Source organism: Mesoplodon bidens (genome assembly GCF_964165515.1).
Source record: "Mesoplodon bidens genome assembly, chromosome: 2".
NCBI classification, from domain to species: Eukaryota; Metazoa; Chordata; class Mammalia; order Artiodactyla; family Ziphiidae; genus Mesoplodon; species Mesoplodon bidens.
The window spans coordinates 105,767,264-105,792,760 of NC_138177.1; the positions used below are offsets into that span (position 1 = coordinate 105,767,264).

At 35.5% G+C, this 25,497-nt stretch overlaps 1 protein-coding gene across 1 annotated transcript in view; it reads left to right on the top strand.

Annotated features, from left to right (window-relative positions):
* HFM1 (helicase for meiosis 1) overlaps nucleotides 1–25,497 on the top strand; it is a 132,092-nt gene that overhangs the window by 76,521 nt on the left and 30,074 nt on the right. Inside the window, exons 25-29 of the mRNA XM_081224097.1 lie at nucleotides 3,491–3,576; nucleotides 3,807–3,890; nucleotides 4,016–4,173; nucleotides 5,624–5,727; nucleotides 6,179–6,313. Coding sequence (XP_081080223.1) covers nucleotides 3,491–3,576; nucleotides 3,807–3,890; nucleotides 4,016–4,173; nucleotides 5,624–5,727; nucleotides 6,179–6,313 — 567 coding nt within the window. The remainder of the gene's footprint in view (nucleotides 1–3,490; nucleotides 3,577–3,806; nucleotides 3,891–4,015; nucleotides 4,174–5,623; nucleotides 5,728–6,178; nucleotides 6,314–25,497) is intronic.

The following is a 25,497-nucleotide window of genomic DNA, read 5'->3' on the forward strand; positions in this document are numbered from 1 at the left end:
TACATGATCACATGATCATCTATGTAGAAAATTCCATGGACGGTAGGAAAGGTTTAGCATGGTTGAAGGATGTAAGGTCAATATATAAAAATTAATTTTATTTCTACATACTAGTAAGGACAATCAGAAACTAAAATTAGAAAAACTATGCTATATTAATTTTCTATTGCCATTGTAACAGATTACCACAAACTTTGTGGCTTAAAACAACACAAATTTATTATCTTAAAGTTCTGTAGATTAGAAATCTGATGTGGGTCTCACTGGGATAAAATCAAGGTTCGGCAAGGCTGTTTTCCTTTCTAGAAACACTAGGGATGAATCCATTTTCCTGCCTGCAACTTCTAGAGAGTACTTGATTCCTTGATCATAGCCCTCTTCCTCGACCTTCAAAGTCAGCAGGTGATCTTGGATTTGGCAAAGAATTTCTTAGATACAACACAAAAGCACGAACTATATAAAAGAAAAACAGTAAAGTGGATTTAATCAAAACTTAAAAACTTTTGCTTTTCATAGAATACTATTAAAGAAGGAGGAGGAGGAGAAAACAAGCCACCAGACTGGAAGAAAATATTTGCAAAACATATAACTGATGGAGGACTTGTACCTAGAATGTATAAAAAATTCTTATAACTCAATAATAAGACAAACCACTGAATAAAACAATGAGCAAAAGATTCAAACAGACACATCACCAAAGAAGATATGTGTATGGCAAATAAGCACCTGAGAAGATGTTCAACATCATTAGTCATTAGAGAAATGCAAATTAAAATGACAATGCAATACCAGTACACATCCACTAAAATAATTAATTTTTCTTTTTAAAAAAAATTTATTTTTGCCTGTGTGCAGGCTTTCTCTAGTCATGGCGAGCAGGGGCTACTCTTTGTTGTGGTGTGTGGGGTTCTCATCGTAGTGGCTTCTCTTGTTATGGAGCACAGGCTCTAGGCACGTGGGCTTCAGTAGTTGCAGCGCGTGGGCTTCAGTAGTTGCGGTGCTTGGACTCCGTAGTTGCGGCACATGGGCTCTAGGGCACGCAGGCCTCAGTAGTTGTGGCGTGCAGGCTTCAGTAGTTGTGGCTCATGGGCTGTAGAGAGCAGGCTCAGTAGTTGTGGCACATGGGCTTAGTTGCTCTGTGGCATGTGGGATCTTCCCGGACCAGGGATCAAACCCGTGTCCCCTAGCATTGGCAGGTGGATTCTTAACCACTGCACCACCAGGGAAGTCGCCACTAAAATAATTAAAACTTGACAGAGTGCTGGAGAGGATGTGGTTCAACTGGAACTCTCACTGGGGGAATGTAAAATGTTACAACCACTTTGGAAAACCATTTGATTGTTTCTTTAAAATTTCAACATAAACCTACCATGCAACTGGCCCTTTCATACTTAAGTACCCAAAAGAAATAAAAGCATGTAGACACACAATTCTAATAACCAAGACATTTGAAAACAGCCTAAATATCCATGAACAGGCAAATGGAAAATAAATTGTGGTATATCCCATAGTATGGATATATATACTCATCAATAAAAAGGCATGAAGTGTTGATACAAACAACAACATGGATGAATCTTACAATAATTATACAGAGTAGAAGAAGCCATACTAAAAAGAAAACTATTTAATTCCGTTTAAATAAAAGACTAGAAAATAGAATAGTGATAGAAAGCAGATCAGTGGTTGCTTGGGGACCGTGTGGGGAGGGGACAGAAGAGGTAGTGAAGAATAGCAAAGGGGCACAAGGAAACTTTTAGAGGCAATGGTAATATTTATTAGCTTGGTTGTGGTGATAGTTTCTCATACACACACATACATAAACACACAAAATCACATGTCAAGTATATTGTGTGTGAATTATACTTCAGTCGATAAAATTGTAAAAATAAATAAATAAATCCAAAGGAAACTATATTAACTCACCACATGAGCAAAAACTAAAAGTCCTGTAGTGGAGATAGTATAAGGTTATGAACATTCTCATGCAGTGTTGGTTGGAGCCTAAGTCTCATGATATCTACCAATTAAAATGCACAATCTCTTTAAAACAGCAATTTCACTTTAGCAATTAAATTTATAGAAATATTTCCACATGGATACAAATATAAACATTGTTTATAATCACATAATCTTAAATGTCCATCAATATCAGAATGATTAAATAAAGTATGAATTATCCATAAAAATTGATTAATAAAATTTCACTATACTGGAAGAAGCCAGTCTTTCTGACTTTCTAGAACATTGTCAGTCTGGGTATCAGTTGCATTCTATCCCTTCCAAGTTGTTGAACACAAACATGTTTTTCACACTTACAGCTGAACAAAAAGAAACAAATATTGACCAGCAAAATTCATGTAATAGAAAAGTGAGAGAATCCAAACAAAAAAAAATCTAAGTTCTTATTGAGCACCAGGAAAAAAATAATTGATTTTCAACAATGTTTATAAACTAAAAATTAAAAGTCAGGAAAGGTTATAAGGGAAAATGGAAATGAACATTAAAGAATTAAGAATACTAGGAGTTGTGTCTAAAGATTGAGTAAGAGAAATTCCCAAGGATAGTTAAAGATATGAGTAAGGAAAGGAGTATCATACCCTCATCAGTAATATGTGTTCCTTAAACAAGGTGGTACTACTTTAGAATTTTATGCTTCTGACAATATCTTCTATTTTGGGATTTGGTTAAATTCATTCATATGAGTGTAAGAATTAAAAATTACAGTTTCTCAAAGCATGAAGAAACAGAAAAGGTCCAAAGATGGAAGAGCACTTGATGTATTTAAGGCAAAATTAAAGCCGGTGTAGCTGGAGAGTAGTCAGCAAGAGGAGAATGGTAGGAAATTAAATGGGAGAGGTAGGCTGTGTTCAAGTCATATAGGTAAGGGAGTTTGGCCATAGTAAGGAAATTGCCATTTTATTCTAAATGCAATGGAAAGGCATTGGAAATTTTAGGCAGAAGAGTAAAATTATCTGAATTAGTACAGAAACAGAGAGAGAACTCAATTTCTTGAGTTCCTGTTTCTTTAAAAGTTCAACATAAACCTACCATGAACTCATTTCAATGAAATGAGTTCATTTCATTTCACAGAAATGCTCAGAGAGCCATAGCTTCATGAAACAATATTCCCATCCCTGAATAATGTTGCCTTTTTTAAAAACACGAGTATAACCGTAGATGTTTCTTGGTACTTGCTCTATGACATAAGGTAAAACTAAGGGTTGAGACATCATGTGGACCAAAGAATTCCTCTTTCTTTTATAAAGCACATGAGTGTTTTATTTGAGTTTGAAAAAATAAATATGAACAATCAAATAACATCTCAGCCCAATTAATCCAATTGAGAACATTTTTTAACAACTTTAAAAATAAGTCATTAGTCTGGCTCTTTAAATTTTTATTTTTTACTAACGTAGTTGTTAAATATTTAAGTGTAGATTTAGTTTTAAATGGATTGTTTGAAAACTATTTGATTAATTTTCCACAGGTGTAACATTATCAAATGCTATGGTAAATGCAGGTTTGACTACCTTTAAAAAGATAGAAGAAACAGATGCAAGGAAACTTGAACTGGTATTTAATATTCACTTATTCCTAATGTTACCTGAATTCTGTATAAATTCTAAAGCCTGACTTTTGTATCTTTATTTCCACTAAAAAATGATTTCCCCCTCATAGTCATATATATTTTTAACTTAAGATTTTAGGTAATAAGCATGTTAAAACTATTGACTCTAGAAATATTTTACTAAAAGAGTTTTTAGTGTTGTAATAAGAACATAATGACATAAATATGTTTTTAGATTTTAAATAGACATCCCCCTTTTGGAACTCAGATAAAAGAAACAGTGATGTATCTACCAAAATATGAACTTGAAGTGGAACAGGTAAATATTTTCTATTTTTCATATATTTTGATTTTCAGGAATACAGCTACCCATAGCTGACTTGGAGGTGAGTATGAGTAGTAAGGTTATTTTTTAACACTTTTTATGCCTATCCTTTTTTAAAGATTGCAAGATATAATGATACCATGGCAGAAATATTAGTGACTGTTATATTAAGAAACTTTGAACAGCTACAAACTAAAAGAACAGCACCAGATTCTCACTACGTTACCTTAATCATAGGTGATGCAGATAATCAACTGGTTTCTAAGCACAAAATTATGTAAGTGTGAAATTTCTATTTGTTTTATTTCTAAGCATATACTATAAAAGAAAAACTGTGCTGAGGAAAAGAGTAATAAAATCATGGTGGGATCAATTAAATTACATTTTCCTGATTCTATAATGGGATAGTTTGTCTATTAAAGAAGATACTAATATTGGGTCTGTTGTTTTAGATTATATTTAGTACTGAAATGAACAAAGTGTAAAGTCTATCACCATGGTTTGAAACAAGTAATAGATGACCTTTAGGAGTAGCTCTAATTCACTGTTGCTGAACTTTCTTATTTTGTTGCTTTTCTCCTATCATTCATGACCTTACTACTCTTTGAGTGCAATCTTCCTCCTACTTACTTCAAAATATTTCCAAATTAAAATCTAACAAACTACTACCGCCATTGTAGGATCCAGGCAACCACATCCAGTAGATAAAGGAGGTACCTTGCCTTATATCTAGTTCTCTAGCATGTCATTCTATAATTTTTACTTCAGCCTTTTTTCTAATACTATTACATATTGATATTTTCTCCCAGGATGTCATAAGCAAACTCTAAAGATAATAGCTGTAGCTACAGCTAATATTTTTTGAGCACTTAGTAGGTTCCAGGTATTGAATTGTTTAATCTTTATATGAGATAGTTGCTATCATTATATATACTTTATAGAGGAGAAATTTGAGACCAAGGTTATATAGGTAGTTTACAGCAAAAACTAGTTTTGAAGCCAAGCATTCTTACTCCAGAGCCTATGCTCCTAGCATATAACTGTACCTGTAAGTTCAGGATGGCAGTGATTCTGAAATGGGAATCTCCTAATTTTTGATAGTGTACTGGAATATGGCTTCCTAAAACATCCCGTGCAAGGTTCCTAATGGGACTGCAGTGACTGATAAGGATATCCTTTTCACTGATAATTACTCTCCTGCAACTAGCCATGATACATTTACAGAGAATATATAATTATACAAATCTTTATTCTCTGTGACAACTAAATCTAATGACAGCCTTGACTATAGGAGGCTAAAATAAGGTCAATCACAAAATTGGTTGCTGGTGATGTGTTGTTATTAGATACAAACTATTTCATATCATTTAAAAAAATACTGTTGAAGTTCTCACAAATCCGTGTAACTTATGTATAGCCATTTTAAAGTGGTAGTGATTTAAGGTCAAAGTCATAGGTTATTGATAGCAATTATATATTCAAGCAGGCCTGAAATGATTCAGTGCAACTTAGAACCAGCTGTTGGGTGAACATATAGTTAAGAAAATTATGGTAATGGTAGCTCCATTGACACTCCATTTCCCTATCCTCAGAATTTGGGGAAGGTAGTTTTCAGTAACTGACTTCAGTTTACTACCAGATAGGACCTAGCCCTTGAACATTAATTTATTATTTCATTTCATTTAGTGTTCAAGATCACTATTAAATGATGCATTACTCTTTTTCAGGGATTCTGTTTTGCTAAAAGTTGGAAATTGGGCTAAAAAGATTGATGTGAGGCGAGCTCTTAAATCTGAAGATCTTAGCATACATCTAATTAGTTCTGAATATGGTAAGTTCATTGAAGTAATGGAGACATGAATGTAAAAAATATGATAGCATTTAAAAATTATTTCCTTTATGTAAAACAGAAAAACAACATAAGCAATATTGTGTAAAAATAATTTATTTAAGTAAAATGAATAATTTTAAAGGAAGCTTCGTATATTTGGATATGTATATATCCAAGCTTCATATATTTGGACATTATAGACATTTTATTTTTTAAGATAAATTTCAATTACTGTAGGAACATTGATTTTTATTTTTATGACTGATGCATAAATTTTCATTTGTTACACTTTTTAAAGTATCTTTAAAACATTTTTATTTCCTGGACTTGGTAGACTTTCCAGTTCAAAAAGGTACAAAATATAACAGGTATAAAAACAAATAAATGGTCTCATGTGTGGATTTATATGACTTAAATAAGCATTTGTATGCTTTTCTTTCCCTTTTTTCAGTTGGACTTGATATACAGCAGAAATTTACAGTCTTTTACTTAGGACCCCAGAGATCTGGAAATAAAATAATTATGCGAAAAAAAACAGAAACAGAGATGTCCCATTTTAAACATTCAATAGCAGGGCCCAGTAAAGGTAAATAGCTGTATTTAGTCCTGTTTTGCATTAAAGCAAAGATATGGCTGAGGGTAGTATCATCAGTATAGTACTGCTTCATTCAGATTGTGGATACTGTGGAATTAGATGTTTAGACTTTCTAATAATTGCATTAATAATGTACAGTAGGAATTCTTAGTGTTGATATTTGTCAAAATTGGGGTGATTTTTGGAGCAAAGAATTATTTGACTTGTTTTTTGTATACATTTCCCCCTTTTCATACCCACTCCATTCTTATGGCCGTGTCAGGGGGAGAGCAAGTGATGTACAAGAATTAACGGATTTGATAAGGCAAAGCAGGTGACAAACACATTTTTTTTATTATGGGACATTCAAATAAAGACGAAAGTAGAAAGAAGTGTATATTGAACCTTCATGTACTAATCACCCACCTTAAACAATTATCAGCTCAGGGCTAATATAGTTTCATCTATACCTCTGTTTAGATTTCCCCTTGTATTTTTTGAAGAAAATCAGATATCATATTATTTCCTCCGTAAATGTTTCAGTATATATTTGTAAATGGTAAGGATTTAAGAAAAAAAATACTGCATTACTCTTAGACATAAAAAGCTAATAGTAACTAATAATTATCCAATATTGAGTTAATGTTCAAACTGCTGATTACTCATAAATGTTGTAGATATATCATCTTGATACCATCTAGATATACCAGATTGGCTCCTGAATCCTTTTGCTATGTCCCTAGTAGTCTTGACAGCTTCCTTGCTGTGTGAGGTGATATGATATTCTAGGCTTACCTTTTATAATTCCAGACCTAGACATCTAATAAGCCTTTTCTCCAAAGATATCTTGTTTCTTTTCATGATAAATAGTTTTCTGTGTGCTTGAAGAGATCATTGCCATTGACTGATTATTATCTCTTGCCTTTTCCATGCACAGATTTAGGAAATATGTGATTTTTTTCTTTTTAAAGATAAAATACATAATTGATTCATAGTTAATGCCCAAATCAAATTCAGGGCTATAGCACTTATCCTTAAATTCAATGATCTGTACTCAATAATCTGTATTTCCTTTCTGCCATGCTGAGAGATTTGTTTCACAATAACTCTAAAAATGATAGAATGTCACTAATTTCCTTTTTTTAAACATCTTTATTGGAGTATAGTTGCTTTACAATGGTGTGTTAGTTTCTGCTTTATAACAAAGTGAGTCAGCTATACATATACATATATCCCCATATCTCTTCCCTCTTGCATCTCCCTCCACCCTCCCTATCACACCCCTCTAGGTGGTCAAAAAGCACCGAGCTGATCTCCCTGTGCTATGTGGCTGCTTCCCACTAGCTATCTATATAACATTTGGTAGTATGTATAAGTACATGTCACTCTCTCACTTTGTCCCAGCTTACCATTCCCACTCCCCATGTCCTCAAGTCCATTCTCTACGTCTGTGTCTTTATTCCTATCCTGACCCTAGGTTCTTCAGAACCTTTTTTTTTTTTTTTAGATTCCATATATATGTGTCAGCATATGGTATTTATTTTTCTCTTTCTGACTTACTTCACTATGTATGACAGTCTCTAGGTCCATCCACCTCACTACAAATAAATCAATTTCATTTCTTTTTATGGCTGAGTAATATTCCATTGTATATATGTGCCATATCTTCTTAATCCATTCATCTGTCAATGGACATTTAGGTTGCTTCCATGTCCTGAATATTCTAAATAGAGCTTCAATGAACATTGTGGTACATGACTCTTCTTGAATTATGGTTTTCTCAGGGTATATGCCCAGTAGTGGGATTCCTGGGTCATATGGTATTTCTATTTTTAGTTTTTTAAGGAACCTCTATACTGTTCTCCATAGTGACTGTTTCACTTTACATCCCCACCAGCAGTGCAAGAGGGTTCCATTTTCTCCACACCCTCTCCAGCATTTATTTTTTGATGATGGCCATTCTGACTGGGGTGAGGTGACACCTCATTGCAGTTTTGATTTGCATTTCTCTAATGATAAGTGATGTGGAGCATCCTTTCATGTGTTTGTTGGCAATCTGTACGTCTTCTTTGGAGAAATGTCTATTTAGGTCTTCTGCCCATTTTTGGATTGGGTTGTTTGTTTTTTTGACATTGAGCTGCATGAGCTGCTTGTAAACTTTGGATATTAGTCTTTTGACAGTTGCTTCATTTGGAAATATTTTCTCCCATTCTGAGGGTTGTCTTTTCGTCTCGTTTATGGTTTCCTTTGCTGTGCAAAAGCTTTCAAGTTTCATTAGGTCCCATTTGTTTATTTTTGTTTTTATTTCCATTTTGCTAGGAGGTGGGTCAAAAAGGATCTTGCTGTGATTTATGTCATAGAGTGTTCTGCCTATGTTTTCCTCTAAGAGTTTGATAGTGTCCAGTCTTACATTTAGGTCTTTAATCCATTTTGAGTTTATTTTTGTGTATCGTGTTAGGGAGTGTTCTAATTTCATCCTTTTACATGTAGCGGTCCAGTTTTCCCAGCACCACTTATTGAAGCGGCAGTCTTTTCTCCACTGTATATTCTTGCCTCCTTTATCAAAAATGAGGTAAACATATGTGCGTGGGTTTATCTCTGGGCTTTCTATCCTGTTCCATTGATCTATATTTCTGTTTCTGTGCCAGTACCATATTGTCTTGATTACTGTAGCTTTGTAGTATAGTCTGAAGTCAGGGAGCCTGATTCCTCCAACTCCGTTTTTCTTTCTCAAGATTGCTTTGGCTATTTGGAGTCTTTTGTGTTTCCATACAAATTGTGAAATTTTTTGTTCTAGTTCTGTGAAAAATGCCAGTGGTAGTTTGATAGGGATTACATTGAATCTGTAGATTGCTTTGGGTAGTATACTCATTTTCACAATGCTGATTCTTCCAATCCCAGAACACGGTGTATCTCTCCATCTGTTTGTATCATCTTTAATTTATTTTATCAGTGTCTTATAGTTTTCTGCATACAGGTCTTTTGTCTCCCTAGGTAGGTTTATTCCTAGGTATTTTATTCTTTTTGTTGCAATGGTAAATGAGAGCGTTTCCTTAGTTTCTCTTTCAGATTTTTCATCATTAGTGTATAGGAATGCAAGAGATTTCTGTACATTAATTTTGTATCCTGCTACTTTACCAAATTCATTGATTAGCTCTAGTAGTTTTCTGGTAGCATCTTTAGGATTCTCTATGTATAGTATCATGTCATCTGCAAACAGTGACAGCTTTACTTATTCTTTTCCAATTTGGATTCCTTTTATTTCTTTTTCTTCTCTGATTGCTGTCGCTAAAACTTCCAAGTCTATGTTGAATAATAGTGGTGAGAGTGTACAACCTTGTCTTGTTCCTGATCTTAGAGGAAATGGTTTCAGTTTTTCACCATTGAGAACAATGTTGGCTGTGGGTTTGTCGTATATGGCCTTCATTATGTGTAGGTGAGTTCCCTCTATGCCTACTTTCTCGAGGGTTTTATCATAAATGGGTGTTGAATTTTGTCAAAAGCTTTTTCTGCATCTGTTGAGATGATCATATGGTTTTCTCCTTCAATTTATGAATATGGTTTATCCCATTGATTGATTTGCATATATTAAAGAATCCTTGCATTCCTGGGATAAACCCACTTGATCATGGTGTATGATCCTTTTAATGTGCCGTTGGATTCTGTTTGCTAGTATTTTGTTGAGGATTTTTGCATCTATGTTCATCAGTGATATTGGCCTGTAGTTTTCTTTCTTTGTGACATCTTTGTCTGGTTTTGGTATCAGGTTAATGGTGGCCTTGTAGAATGAGTTTGGGAGTGTTCCTCCCTCTGCTATGTTTTGGAAGAGTTTGAGAAGGATAGGTGATAACTCTTCTCTAAATGTTTGATAGAATTCTCCTGTGAAGCCATCTGGTCCTGAGCTTTTGTTTGTTGGAATTTTTTTTTTTTTTTTTTTTTTGCGGTATGCTGGCCTCTCACTGTTGTGGCCTCTCCCGTTATGGAGCACAGGCTCCGGACGCACAGGCTTAGTGGCCATGGCTTACGGGCCCAGCCGCTCCATGGCATATGGGATCTTCCCAGACCGGGGCATGAACCCGTGTCCCCTGCATCGGCAGGCAGACTCTCAACCACTGCACCACCAGGGAAGCCCTGTTGGAATATTTTTAATCACAGTCCCAATTTCAGTGCTTATGATTCGTCTGTTTATATTTTCTATTTCTTCCTGGGTCAGTCTCGGAAGGTTGTGCTTTTCTAAGAATTTGTCCATGTTTTACAGTTTGTCCATTTTATTGTCATATAGTTGCTTGTAGTAATCTCCCTTGATCCTTTGTATTTCTGCAGTGTCAGTTGTTACTTCTCCTTTTTCATTTCTGGTTCTATTGATTTGAGTCTTCTCCCTTTTTTTTCCTTGATGAATCTGGCTAATGGTTTATCAATTTTGTTTATCTTCTCAAAGAACCAGCTTTTAGTTTTATTGATCTTTGCTATTGTTTCCTTCATTTCTTTTTCATTTATTTCTGATCTGGTCTTTATGATTTCTTTCCTCCTGCCCACTTAGGGATTTTTTTTTTGTTCTTCTTCCTCTAATTGCTTTACATGTAAGATTAGGTTGTTTATTTGAGTTATTTCTTGTTTCCTGAGGTAGGATTGTATTGCTATAAACTTCCCTCTTAGAATGGCTTTTGCTGCATCCCATAGGTTTTGGGTTGTTGTGTTTTCTTTGTCATTTGTTTGTAGGTATTTTTTGATTTCCTCAGTGGTCTCTTGGTTATTAAGTAGCGTATTGTTTAGCCTCCATATGTTTCTATTTTTTATCGATTTTTTCCTGTAATTAATATCTAGTCTCATAGCATTGTGGTCGGAAAAGATACTTGGTACGATTTCAATTTTCTTAACTTTACCAAGGCTTGATTTGTGACCCAAGATATGATCTATCCTGGAGAATGTTCCATGAGCATTTGAGAAGAAAATGTATTCTGTTGTTTTTGGATGGAATGTCCTATAAATATCAATTTAGTTCATCCTGTTTAACGTATCATTTAAAGCTTGTGTTTCCTTGTTTATTTTCATTTTGGATGATCTGTCCATTGGTGAAAATGGGGTGTTAAAGTCTCCTAGTACGATTGTGTTACTGTCGATTTCCCCTTTTATGGCTGTTAACATTTTCCTTATGTATTGAGGTGCTTCAATGTTGGGTGCATAAATATTTACAACTGTTATATCTTCTTCTTGGATTGATCCCTTGATCATTATGTAGTGTCCTTCTTTGTCTCTTGTAATAGTCTTTATTTTAAAGTCTATTTTGTCTGATATGAGAATTGCTACTACAGCTCTCTTTTGATTTCCATTTACATGGAATACCTTTTTCCATCCCCTTACTTTCAGTCTGTATGTATCTCTAGGTCTGAAGTGGGTCTCTTGTAGACCGCATATATATGGGTCTTGTTTTTGTATCTATTCAGCTAGTCTGTATCTTTTGGTTGGAGCATTTAATCCATTTACATTTAAGGTAATTATCGATATGTATGTTCCTGTTACCATTTGTTTGGGGTTTGTTTCTTATTGTAGGTGTTTTCCTTCTCTTGTGTTTCCAACCTAGAGAAGTTCCTTTAGCGTTTGTTGTAAAGCTGGTTTGGTGGTGCTGAATTCTCTCAGCTTTTGCTTGTCTGTAAAGGTTTTAATTTCTCCGTCGAATCTGAATGAGCTCTTTGCTGGGTAGAGTAATCTTGGTTGTAGGTTTTTCCCTTTCATCACTTTAAATATGTCTTGTTACTCCCTTCTGGCTTGCAGAGTTTCTGCTGAAAGTTTAGCTCTTAAGCGTATGGGTATTCCCTTGTATGTTATTTGTTGTTTTTCCCTTGCTGCTTTTAATATTTGTTCTTTGTATTTAATTTTTGATAGTTTGATTAATATGTGTCTTGGTGTGTTTCTCCTTGGATTTATCCTGTATGGGACTCTCTGCACTGCCTGGACTTGGTTGACTATTTCCTTTCCCATATTAGGGAATTTTTCAACTATAACCTCTTCAGGTATTTTCTTGGTCCCTTTCCTTTTCTCTTCTTCTTCTGGGACCATATAATTCAAATGTTGGTGCGTTTAATGTTGTCCCAGTGGTCTCTGAGACTGTCCTGAATTCTTTTCATTCTTTTTCCTTTATTTTGCTCTGCAGTAGTGATTTCCACTATTTTATCTTTCATGTCACTTATCCGTTCTTCTGCCTCCATTATTCTGCTATAGATTCCTTCTAGAGAATTTTTTATTTCATTTATTGTGCTGTTCATCATTGTTTGTTTGCTCTTTAGTTCTTCTAGATCTTTGTTATTTTCTCCATTCTATTTCCAAGATTTTGGATCATCTTTACTATCATTACTGTGAATTCTTTTTCAGGTAGACTGCCTATTTCCTCTTCACTTGTTTGGTCTGGTGCATTTTTACCTTGCTCCTTCATCTGCTGTGTGTTTCTCTGTCTTCTCATTTTGCTTAACTTACTGTGTTTGTGGTCTCCTTTTTGCAGGCTGCAGGTTCGTAGTTCCCATTGTTTTTGGTGTCTGTCCCCAGTGGCTTAGGTTGTTTCAGTGGGTTGTGCTGGCTTCCTGGTGAAGGGGACTAGTGCCTGTGTTCTGGTGGCTGAGGCTGGATCTTGTCTTTCTGGTGGGCAGGACCGCATCCAGTGGTGTGTTTTAGGGTGTTTGTGAGCTTATTATTATTTTAGGCAACCTCTCTGCTAATTGATGGGTTGTGTTCCTGTCTTGCTAGTTGCTTGGCATAGGGTGTCCAGCACTGTAGATTTCTGGTTGTTGATTGGAGCTACGTCTTAGCATTGAGATGGAGAGCTTTTGCCATTTGATGTTACATGGAGCCGGGAAGTCTCTGGTGGATCAAAGTCCTGAACTTGGCTCTCCCTCCTCAGAGGCACAGGCCTGATACCCAGCTGGAGCACCAAGACCCTGTCCACCACACGGCCAGGTACATGGGGAGTTTCTTGCCCTTTGGGCGTCGGAGATTCTGCTGGTGTTCAATAGGTTTTCTGTAGGAGTTTTTCCACATGTAGTTGTATTTCTGATGTATTTGTGGGGAGGAAAGTGATCTCCATGTCTTACTCCTCTGCCATCTTGAAGGTCTCCCCACTAATTTTCTTTATTCTACATTATACACACAACAAAATCTCAGGATAACAACACCAAAGTGCACTTTTTTTTTTTTTTTGATCACACTGTACAGCTTGTGGGATCTTAGTTCTCTGACCAGGAATCGAACCCATGCCCCCTGCTGTGGAAGCACAGAATCCTAACCACTGGGCTGCCAGGGCATTCCCCAAAGTGCACTCTTAATGTCATTATTAAAAATACTTTAAGGTTTTTATGGTAAATATTTTTATTCTTAGACTATATCTCACTAGGCATGTGTAACCAAATTACTGTGGTTTTTTTTTTTTTTTTTTTTTTTTTTTTGCGGTACGCGGGCCTCTCACTGCTGTGGCCTCTCCTGTTGCAGAGCACAGGCTCCAGACACGCAGGCTCAGCGGCCATGGCTCACGGGCCTAGCCGCTCCCTGGCCTGTGGGATCTTCCCGGACCAGGGCACGAACCCGTTGCCGTGTCCCCTGCATCGGCAGGCGGACTCTCAACCACTGTGCCACCAGGGACGCCCTCAAATTACTGTGTTTTAACATCGCTTGGAATATATCTTCTTTGTGTGGGTATCCCACCAACTGGCTACAGATGTACTATTTTTATTTATTTTATTTTTTATTTTATTTTCTGTTGTTAGAATAGTTTTTAAGAATTAATTCTGATTGGCAGTAATGTAAAACATTTGCATTGTTCCATAGTCAAATCTACAAAACAAACACTAAATGTTGTTAATACTTGAGGCATAAGCAGTCTACCATACAGCTCTTCCTTATTCACTTGGTTCTATTTTCATTGCTTTGTGAAAGACCCAGTAAAGGGAGCAATTAACAGGTACTGGGGAATGTTAGAGCAGCAGCTACCTACCAAAGTAATCTAAACAGTCATGTTCTCTGAATAGTATAGGTAGTTATAATAAACAGTAATTGCAGTGATTGATGGCAAAAGAGGACATAAACAGTAATTGCAGTGAATAATGGCAAAAGAGGACATACAGAACTACTCTGTGAACTGAGGAGCACTCATCCTCCTCTTTAAAGAATTCAGAGGAGCTTCCACTTCTGGGTAGGATGCAGTAATTTGGGGCAGGCCAATGCTCTGATAGCAGCAATTATAAAAGCCTACAGAAGTTATAAAAATTACAATTTTTAGGACATCTATGAAAGCAAACTAAAGTGACTAAAATTCCAGAGAGGGAGAGCCATTCCAGGACTGAGGAGTCAAGGATCCTTAGGCTCTTAATTAAAAGGCTGGGTAAGCCATGCCTTAAAAAGGGTTTTATATGATCAGCTACTCACCAGGTTTGCCTGACAGAGAAAAAAAGCAACCCTCTCTGGTGGAATATAACATAATCTGGAATCTGTAGATATAATGTCTGCCATACAGTAAAAAATTATGAGACCTGCAAAGAGGAAGGACCATATGACTCATAATTATAACTATATGGGAAAATGAAGCAACTCTGTGGATGATTCAAATGGTGGAGTTGGCATTTAAAGATTGTAAAACAACTATGATTAATATTTTCAAGAAAATAGAGGGGAAAAAAGACAAAATGAATGAAATGTTGGAAATTTTAACCAGAAAATTGGAATCCATACAGAGATTTAAGTGAACTTCCTAGAACTGAAAAATAAAATATCTGAAGTGAAGAACTCTTTGGGTAGGTTTAATAATAGATTGGATATGGCCAAACACAAGATTTGTGAACTGTTAGACATATCAATAGAAAATATCTAAATGGAAGCCCAGAGATAAGAGAACAGAAAGAACAGAAAAGAGCATAATACTCAAAGTGCTAACATATGCATAAAGTCTGAGAAGCATGGTAGAGATAGAATGGGACAAATGCAATATTTAAAGAGACAGTGGCTTAGAACATTCCAAAATAATGAAAGACATCAACTCACAGAGTTCAGAATTTCAGCAAACCCAAGCAGAGACAAATACATAGAAAACCACACTGGGGCACAGTATAGCAGAACTGCTGAAAATCTTAAAAAGCAAACACAGAAAAACTACACACTACCCTCAAAGGGCAACAGTGAAACTGACAGCTAACTTCTCAGCAGTGATGATGGAAACCAGAAGATAATGGAATAATAGCTTCAGAATGTTGCCAGCCTAGATTTCTATGTGCAGTGAAAAATATCCTTCAAAACTGAAAGTGAAATCGAGACATTTTGAGAAAAAAAATAACTGAAGGAATTAATTATTACTGCTAAATTTATCAGCCAAATTTATTGGATTTGGTTCTTTGAAAGATGAATAAATTTAAGAAGTCCCTACCAAGACTGATAAAGAAGAGATAAAATATGAATTAACAATATCAGACTTCCCTGGTGGCACAGTGGTTAAGAATCCGCCTGCCAATCAGGGAACATAGGTTCAGGCTGTGGTCCGGGAGGGTCCCCCATGCCGCAGAGCAACTGGGCCCATGTGCCACAACTGCTGAGCCTGCGCTCTAGAGCCTGTGAGCCACAACTGCTGAGCCGCATGCCACAACTACTGAAGCCTGCGTGCCTGGAGCCCGTGCTCTGCAAGGGGAGAGGCCACCGCAGTGAGAGGCCTGCGCACTGCAGTGAGGAGTGGCCTCCGCTTGCCACAGCTGGAGGGGGCCTGCGTGCAGCAATGAAGACCCAATGCAGCCAAAACTAAATAAAATAAATAAATTAATTAAAAAATATATCAAGAATGAAAAAGGTGATATCATTACAGATCCTACAGGCATAAAAAAGACCCCAACAAGATATTATGAATAACTTTATACCAATAAATTTGACATAATTTGGGTAAAAAGGAACAAAAACCTTGAGGAGAAATCTTACCAAAACTGACAGAAGAAATAGAAAATCTGAGTAGTCTTAACACTAATAATGAATTTGAAGCAATTAAAAAAAAATCTTTCCATAAAGAAACGCTGAGGCTTGGATAACTTCATTGGTAAAATTTCCCAAATATTTAGGAAGAAATAACATCAAACTTACCCAAACTTTTCCAGTAAAAAAGAAAGAATATTTTCTAATGTTTTAATTTTTTTGAAGGCCAGCATGACTTTGATTTCAAGTCCTGACAAGGACATTAAAAGAAAGAGAAATTATTCATCAGTCTATTCACAAATATAAATCCAAATGTTCTTAACAAAATATTGGTGAGTGGAATCCAGCCACATGTTTAAAAAGCATAATACAGCACGATTAAGTATGGCTTATTCCATACATGCAAGAGAGCCTTAGCATTTAAAAATGGATCAATATAATCCTTACATTAACAGGGCAAAGAAAAAAAAGGAAAAAAACATGTGATCCTCTTGATAGATGTCAAAAAAACTTTGACAAAAATTCAATGTTAGTTTTTCATTAAAAATATATAGCAAATGTCATACACAATAGTGAAATATTTTTAAACTTTCCTATTTAAACGGAGAATGATGAATGTTCTCTCTTACTATTCAATACTTCTTTTCGACATTGTGCTAGAAGTCCTAGTCAGTACAATTATATAGAAAAAGAAATATAAGGGATAAGGATTAGGAAGAAAGAAATAAACTGTCATTACTTGAAAGCAACATGATTATGTACCTAGAAAATATAAAAGACTGGACACACTATTAGAATTAATATATAAATTTAGAAACATCACTGGATAAAGAGTCAATATTAAAAATTGTACAATAACATCAAAAAAGAATAAAATAATAAATTTAACAAAATAAGTGCAAGATGTGAACACTGCAAACTTCAAAACACCATTGTAAGAAATTAAAAAGACCTAAATAAATGGAAAGATATGCCATGTTCATGGATTGGAAGTCTGAATATCATTAAGGTGGCAACATTTCCCAAATTAATTCACAGATTCAATACAGTCCCTGTCAAAATTCCAGCTTTTTTTTTTTTTTGGCAGAAATTCACAAGCTGATTCTAAAATTCATATGCAAATGTAAGGGACTCAAAATAGCCAAATCAATCTTTTAAAAAAAGAACAAACATGGAGACTCACAATTCCTGATTTCAAAACTTACTATAAAAAACTACAGTAATCAAGGCAGTGTAGTGCTGGCATAATAATAGACATATAGATCAATAGAATATAATTGAAAATACAGAAATAAATCCATACATCTGTGGCCAATTGATTTTGAACAAAGATGCCAAAACAATTCAGTGGGGAAAGGATAGTATTTCAACAAATAGGTCTGGGCATCTGGATAGCCAGTTGAATTAGTTTGAACCTCTACTTCATACTATATATAAAAATTTTCTCAAAATGGATCAATGGCCTAAAGATAAGAATTAAAACTGTAAAACTCTTACAAGAACACATTGGTGTATATTTTCTTGACATTGGATTAGGCAGTAGTTTATTAGATATGACATCTGAAGCTCAAGCAACCAAAGAAAGAAAAACAGATGAATTGGACTTTATCAAGGTTAAAAATTTTTGTGCTTCAACTGACACTATCAAGAAAGTGAAAGACAACCCACAAGATGAGAAAATATTTGCAAATCATATATGTGATAAAGGACTAGAATCTAGTATATATAAAGAAATCTTACAACTCAACAATAAAAACACAAATAACCCAATTAAAACTGGTCAAAGAATTTAAGTAGACATTTTTCAAAGGAGAGCTACAAATGGCCAATATGCAACATGAAAAGATGTCCAACATCATTAATCAATACAGAAATTCAAATCAAAACCACAGTGTGGTATCACCCAGTAGGATGGCTTTAATAAAAAAAGATGGACAGTAACAAGTGTTGGCAAAGATGCAGAGAAATTGAAACCCTCATGCTTTGGTAGTGGGGATATGAAATTGTGCAGCTGCTTTGGAAAACATTTTGTCAGTTCCTCAAGAAGTTAAACATAGAATTACCCAGGAATTCCTCCTCTAGGTATATATCCAAACAAATTGAAAAATATTCATACAAAAACTTGTACATGAATGTTTATAGCAGCATTATTCATAACAGCCAAAAAGTAGAAACAACCCAAATATCCATCAACTAATAGATAAGTAAAATGTGGTATATTCATTCAATGGAATATTATTCAGCCATAAAGAGGAATAAACTACTGATACATGCTACAACATGGATGAACCTTGAAAACATTATGCTAGTGAGAGAAGCCAGTCACAAAAGATCAGATATTGTATGATTCCATTTATGTGAATGTCTAGGATAGGCATATACATAATGACAGGAAGTAGATTAGTGATTCCAGGGGCAAGGGGTAGGAAGAAATGAGGAGTGACTACTAGTGGGTTCATGATTTCTTTCTGTGGTGATGACAGTGTTCTGGAATTAGATAGGTATGATGGTTGTACGACCTTGGAAATATACTAAAAACCCACTGAATCATGTACTTTAAAAAGGTCTTTGTGGTATGAATTCTATTTCAATTAAAAAATTTAAACATCAGTTGTATTACTACTTACCAGCAAAAAAATGATAGAAATCATAATTCTGAAAATACCATTTACAATAGCATTAGAAATCTCAAATATCTAGTAATACAGCAGAAGATATGAAAGACCACACTACAGGAAAACTAGAAATCTCATGGTGTATATGTTTAGATATAAAAAAGGAAGAAGGTTTCTGCCTATCTTTCAATGACTCCCTTTTTCTTAGAACTGACTACCACATCACAAAAGTAGGTTGTTTGTCTTGTTTGTACTGCATTCTCCTTGGACCCCCGTTCTGGCCACTATTTTTCTGACAGGAAAATTGTCAGGAACCAGGGTGACCTTCTTTCATTCAGTTCAAAGTCCAAATTCCTAGAAGAAAAGAAATACCTCAGTTTAAGAAAGACAATTTAGAATTAGGACTGCACTAAGAGAATATAAAATCAGAGCTGTCGGTGGCCATCCTTTACTATGTACAGAAATAATCAAAGATAGCTGGACCATGTAAGAGAAGACTAAAGCAGAGGTATAGAAAGAAGCAAAGGTGAAAAGGCCAGAGCTGAAGTTCTGATGACTTTCCATTTCTTGGTTTCAGTCCCTCGTGATGCCTAGCTGCATTGCTGCTTTTGGATTCTGTGAGATAGCTATGTTCATGTAATACATTTCCACCACCCACCACATGGGTTTTTTTTTAAATAGCTTGAATTGTTTCTGTTGCTTGCAACTGTAGTGAAAATTAGGATGTTTACTATACTTCCAACTAGCATGAGACCTTTATGAGAGCAAAAGTCCCCCACATTTTCAGCATAACCCATTTTATTAAATGATAAAAACTGATATTTAATTCAGAGAATATATTTGCTAAATGATTTTTCCAAATGTACTTGTAGGTTCAAAAAATATTTTAATATTTTATATTGTCAAATTGTAGGACCATATTTAAAAACAGAAGTATGCACCTTAGAGTACATATATAATTAGAAATTTTTTATGCTTCCTACAACTCGTTCAAAAAAAATTTTTTTAGTTGTTTCTCACAGTTATAGTCCAAGAGATAAAATTTTTGTAAAATTTTAGGAAAAATATTTTTGCTATTTTTAAGCTTAGGCCATGTGAAAAATACACCTTTTTAGTTGTAAAGTTTTTTTTTAACTTTTATTTTTAGCATTTAAACTTCTTATCCTTTTAAATGCATGCTCAATAAGAAGTATGGGCTTTGTTTACTTTGAAGAAAATTGATTTGACATTAATAAGTTCATTTGCTATGCCATTTTGACTGTGAAAATTTAATGTACTTGAAGAATGCAAGGATGAAACCAGTGCCCTAGTGCTTTGGAAGTGTGCACATTTAAATACTAGTCAAAAGGCAGTCTGCTTTTCTTTGTACTCTTTAGTGTATACATGCATTAAATTGCAAAATCGAGGACTCCAATTCATTAGTGCTATCCTTTTCTTGATAAATAACAAAATGATAGTGTAATATTTGACAAAAAGATTGAAAGGAGATTTGCTTTCTCATTTAAAAAGTAAAATTATAAAGTGCATAAATATGATTAGCATATATCAGGAACTGCAAAATAAAAAGTAATATTCTTTTAAAAATATTAATTCCAGTAGCTTATGCACAGACCACATTATTTGAATTTATAGTTAGGATGTGAAGCTGTGTCAGGGATGCCTCCTATTTTTAATTTGTTTTTTCTGGATTTTTTTTTTTTAAGCAACTGACCCTTACCCCACTGGTCATTATCGACCCTGTTAAAGTAATTTTAAGTATTTACTTCAAATACATTTCTAGTTCACATTAATGATTTATTTTGCTTTAAATACTTGGAAACTGGAACTTTAAAAACATGTAAATTAATATATTATGTGACAGAACTAAGAAAATATATGCATTTCAGATTATGATAGTGATGGAGTATGGGATCTGTTAATTTTATACCTAAGTGTACAGCTTAGGTCAGTTTTCTCTCAGAACCTTATTTTTCCAATTGACAATCTCTGTAAGCTTGTGTTTGTTAATAAGACAAATTCAGACAGTTCTCAGACTTAGGGAGTGGAGTTGGGGTGGAGGAGCACATATTTTCTAAGTATCATTTCTAACAGAAATATAGTAGAAGTTTTTGTCACTTAGGTAGTAATAGCCGTATGCTAGTATTCTGTAAACAAACTTGTATATAGTTCTCATTCCTAGCAAGACTTGCCAAGACTGCCTTGAAATTTTGGGGTGTCCCCAGAATCTCTATAATTAGATTTCCAGATCCTAGTTAGTTTCCACCACTGGGAACAAATGTGTGTATAGTCATTGTGCACCATCTTGTGGTAATGTTTAGAAGTTCATCTATTTAGAAATTGTTGGATAAGGGACAAAGTGACTCCTTATCACTTACTTCAAAACAACAACCTTCAAGGCGTTTCCTCCTATTCTTCCCAACCCACAAACAGTAGATTCCTTCCCTAAGTAAATTAAATGCATTATATGGGGAGAACTAAGGCAGCTAGTATAACTAGTAAAGCAGGGTGGTTGAGAGATCAGGCTCTGGAATTAGACCACCTGAATTAGAATCTCAGATTTGCTACTTATTATTTCGTAGTTTTGAACATGTTACTTAACCTCTTTATGAATTAATTTTCTCATCTGTGGAGATATAATAGGACTGCTGTATAGGCAGACAACCAAGGATGAAGAGACATTTGAGGAAAATTTGGAACATGTGAAAGAAAGCCCAAAATAGGTAAACAGAAAATGGATGAAAGAACAACAGGATAATTTAGAGATATAATAAAATGTAATATAAACTAATCAGCAACATCAGAGAAATTAAAGGCTAAATTGAAACCATAAAACAGAATAGCATGCTGTGAAAAAAGGAACAATTAAAGAAGAAGAGCGAGCACAGGGAAGTAAAAATTATGATTTGAAAAAAAAAAATAGCTGGCGGGCCAGAAAATAAAATCAGTATAATCTGAATGAAAGCAAAAAGACAAGGAGACAGAAAACATGAGACAAGAGGGCAATCTGGAGTCTGATACCCGACTAATAAAAGTTCCAGAAAGACAGAACAAACAAATCAGAATAAATAATTTGAGAAGATTCACTAGACATAAAGTGAGACATATATCTGTGCATCAAAAAGGCTTACTTAGTGCTGGTTAGGATGAATGAAAGAAGATCTACAAAGGAAGCAACGTTTCAGAACATCATGGATAGAAAATCATAAATGCTTCCAAGGAACAAAAATTGAAGTAGTTTTAATGTTTTTATCAGCAACACTGGATGGTAGAAGACAGTGGACTTAAAAATCCAGGGGGAAAATTATTTCCAACCCCGTGTTCTATACCCAGGAAAACTATTAATTAAGTGTGAAAGTAAAATAAAGACATCTTAATACATTCAAGGATTCAGAAAGTTTAACTCTCATACATCCTTTCTCAGGCACTTGTTCTAGGATGAGCACAATCAAACAAAGCAGTTAACCAATAAAGAAAAAGTCAAAGAATCCAGCAATAGTGGATTCAGCCCAGAAGCTTAATGAAAGGAAGTTCCAGGATGACAACTATAGCACAGGCCTAGATTGCATTGGGAGAAAGATGGAGGGCTCAAGAAAGGAGATATATACTGGGGGAGTAAATGGGTGAGGTGCTTTCATATAGTTGCCTTTATCTTTGAAATATTGAATGAACTAAAGAAGCTTCAGGTAGATATTGCTAGACTAAAAGGAAGGCAGTAAAACTTCAGGGAAAATAATATGTTGCTCAAGAAAGAAAAGCACTCCACTTGATTCTGCATTAAAAATATTTTTACCTCCTATGTATCTCTCAAATTAGTCCATTCTCTTTGAATCTACTAATACTACCACTCTAGACTGTTATTGTAATTTTTGTTTATCTGCTCCGTCCTCTCTCAAATCCATTCTCCTACAGTAGCCTCTTAACTAGTTTTCTTGCATCTACTGTGTCCTCTCTCAAATCTGTTCTCCATACTACACTCCATAGATTGCTTTTTTCAAAATGCAAATTCAGTTTTGTCCCTTCTTTGGTTAAAACACTTCAGTGGCTCCCCATAGCTCCTAGAATAAAAGATCCACATCGTTAACATCCACTACAAGTTTCCATACTAACACTTAGTCAATCAGTTCCTAAGTAGCAGTGGGGTGCCAGCTGCTATGTAGTCTTGCCTCACCTCCATAGGATTGACTGGTAAGGACACAAGAGACTCAAATATATTTAGACAGTTTATTACTTACACAGACAGCAAAACATGATCAGCATGGTATCAGCTGCATGCATCTATAATCCCAGAGGATGACACTGAACTGGAGGGACCAGATGACAAGAATAATGGGTTGCTTTGTTTTTGAGGAGTCAACTCTAGGCTGCAGCTAAGCAACTTTATAGCCTACAGCTGTACCTGAAAGGGTCAAGGTCGAAAGTCCTATACCTTACTAGAACCAGGAGACGGACGAGAAACTGCCTCATGGCAGCCTTATGCAGGATAGGCAGCCTCCTGCAAGGAGGCAGATGAGAAATAGCCTTAACAGTTCCTTGCAAGACTGCCTATCTTGACATGTCCCAGGGAGGATCAGAGGGCATTCTGTAACTAACTGAGCCTTGCCTAGGTGGAGACATGCAATCACCAGGTTGCCATGGTGGAGCTGTTTCCCTAGGAATATAGGCTGATCTTTCTACCACTGTAGTCTCATCTCATGCACTCTCATTTTCTGAGCATCAGCCACATTGACCTTCTTTTAATTTCTCCACGTGCCATGCTTTCTCTTCTTTAAAGCTTTTTCATATGCTATCCCTTTCTTTCTCCTACCCCTTTGGCTTGTTAACGCCATTTTTTTTCAGTCCTCAGTCCAATTATCGCTTCATTAGGAAAGTCTTCCAAGACATTGCTGACCAGGGCCATTCCCCCTGTTATATAGCTTTGTGCCCCTCTCCTTCATAGCACTCAGAACAATTTTATATTTACTTGTATAATCTTTAATTAATGTAATAGTAGAGATAATACATACACTAATATATTAGTTTATTACTTAATTTTAAAATGCTATCACATACGTAATTTCATTTTATCTTTTTACTTCTGTGAGGTAACAAAACAGGTAGTATTATTTTTTAAAATAAATTTATTTATTTATTTATTTATTTTTGGCTGCTTTGGGTCTTCATTGCTGCGCCCGGGCTTTGTCTAGTTGGGGCGAGCGGAGGCTACTCTTTGTTGCGGTGCACAGGCTTCTCGTTGCGGTGGCTTCTCTTGTTGCGGAGCATGGGCTCTAGGTGCACAGGCTTCAGTAGTTGCAGCACATGGGCTCAGTAGTTGTGGCTCACGGGCTTAGCTGCTCCGCGGCATGTGAGATCTTCCCAGCCCAGGGCTCGAACCCATGTCCCCTTCTTTGGCAGGTGGATTCTTAACCACTGCGCCATCAGGGAAGTCCAAAACAGGTAGTAGTATTTTTAATTCCTGTTGTTGTTGTTGTTGTTTTTAACAGAGAACAATCCATATTAGAACTCATGTTTTCTTACTCTAGTTTAGGGTGCCCTGTACTTCACCACTGTGTTTTTCATGTAAATACATTAAATATAAAGCAGCATACAGTAGGTGAGAGGGGCAAAGAAAATGCCATAAGGGCTTGAAGGAGAGAGAAATCACTTCCAATTTAGGTGATCAGTATAGATCTCCATGATAGAGGTGCCATTTGAGTTGGTCTTGAAAGCTGATGGATAGGCTTCTGTTAGACAAAGAAGGGTCTTCTAAGACAAGAGGTAATATCAAAGGTACAATCATAGAAAGGCTTGGGACTATTTGAACACTAATGGCAAGTGAATGTATTTTTTTGGAGGGTTAATATGGGTGTTAGAAGGGAGGCTAGAATTACATTGTGGAGGACTTTAAATGTGGAATTTAGTTGGCAGCAGGAAGTAACTAACGTTTCTAAGTGGGCAAATGATCTGATCAGCATTGAATTTTGGGAGGATTAATTAAGCAACAGCATATAGATAAATTGTAGCATGGTAGGACTGGATTCAAGGAAAACAGAGATCATGAACTGGGGCAAAACTTCTCAACCAGTAAGCCGTGACATACCTTGTAAAGTATAACGTTGAAACCTTTCAGACAAGGATCATTAGGAGCATACCTGTATTTGAGGCAAGTTAGGTATTTTTAAATTTGCTGCAGCAAAGGAGAGCACAGCACCTGCAGAACTGTGGGTCATCTCAGGGAATTGGGAGGAGCCTATTATAGGAGTTCAGCTTGTGCCAGGTGATTCTTAGAAGGGTTTGGGAGAAGCAGAGGTCAATTCTAGATTGGGTGCTATCAGCAAGTGGGATATTGGATATTTTGGTATATCTTATCTTGGAGATGGGAGAATTAAAAAAAATAGTAGTCATTTATATTAGCCAGAAGAGGGAGATGTTTAGTTATTTTTGTGGTTCTTCAGAGTCCTTGTCTCTACTTTCAGAAATAATTACACACTAGTCTTATTATCTGTCTTCTACTACGATCATAGAGTGGCCTTATCTGAGTATTGTTTGTATTCTGCCGAAATTGTTTATGTTCAGTTGGGAACACTATGGTTCAGCTGTCAGCTACCAGCTGCCAGGGATATTTTATTACTTTTTCAGTACCCAGTACATTGATCTGCTCAGCCTTCAAGGCGT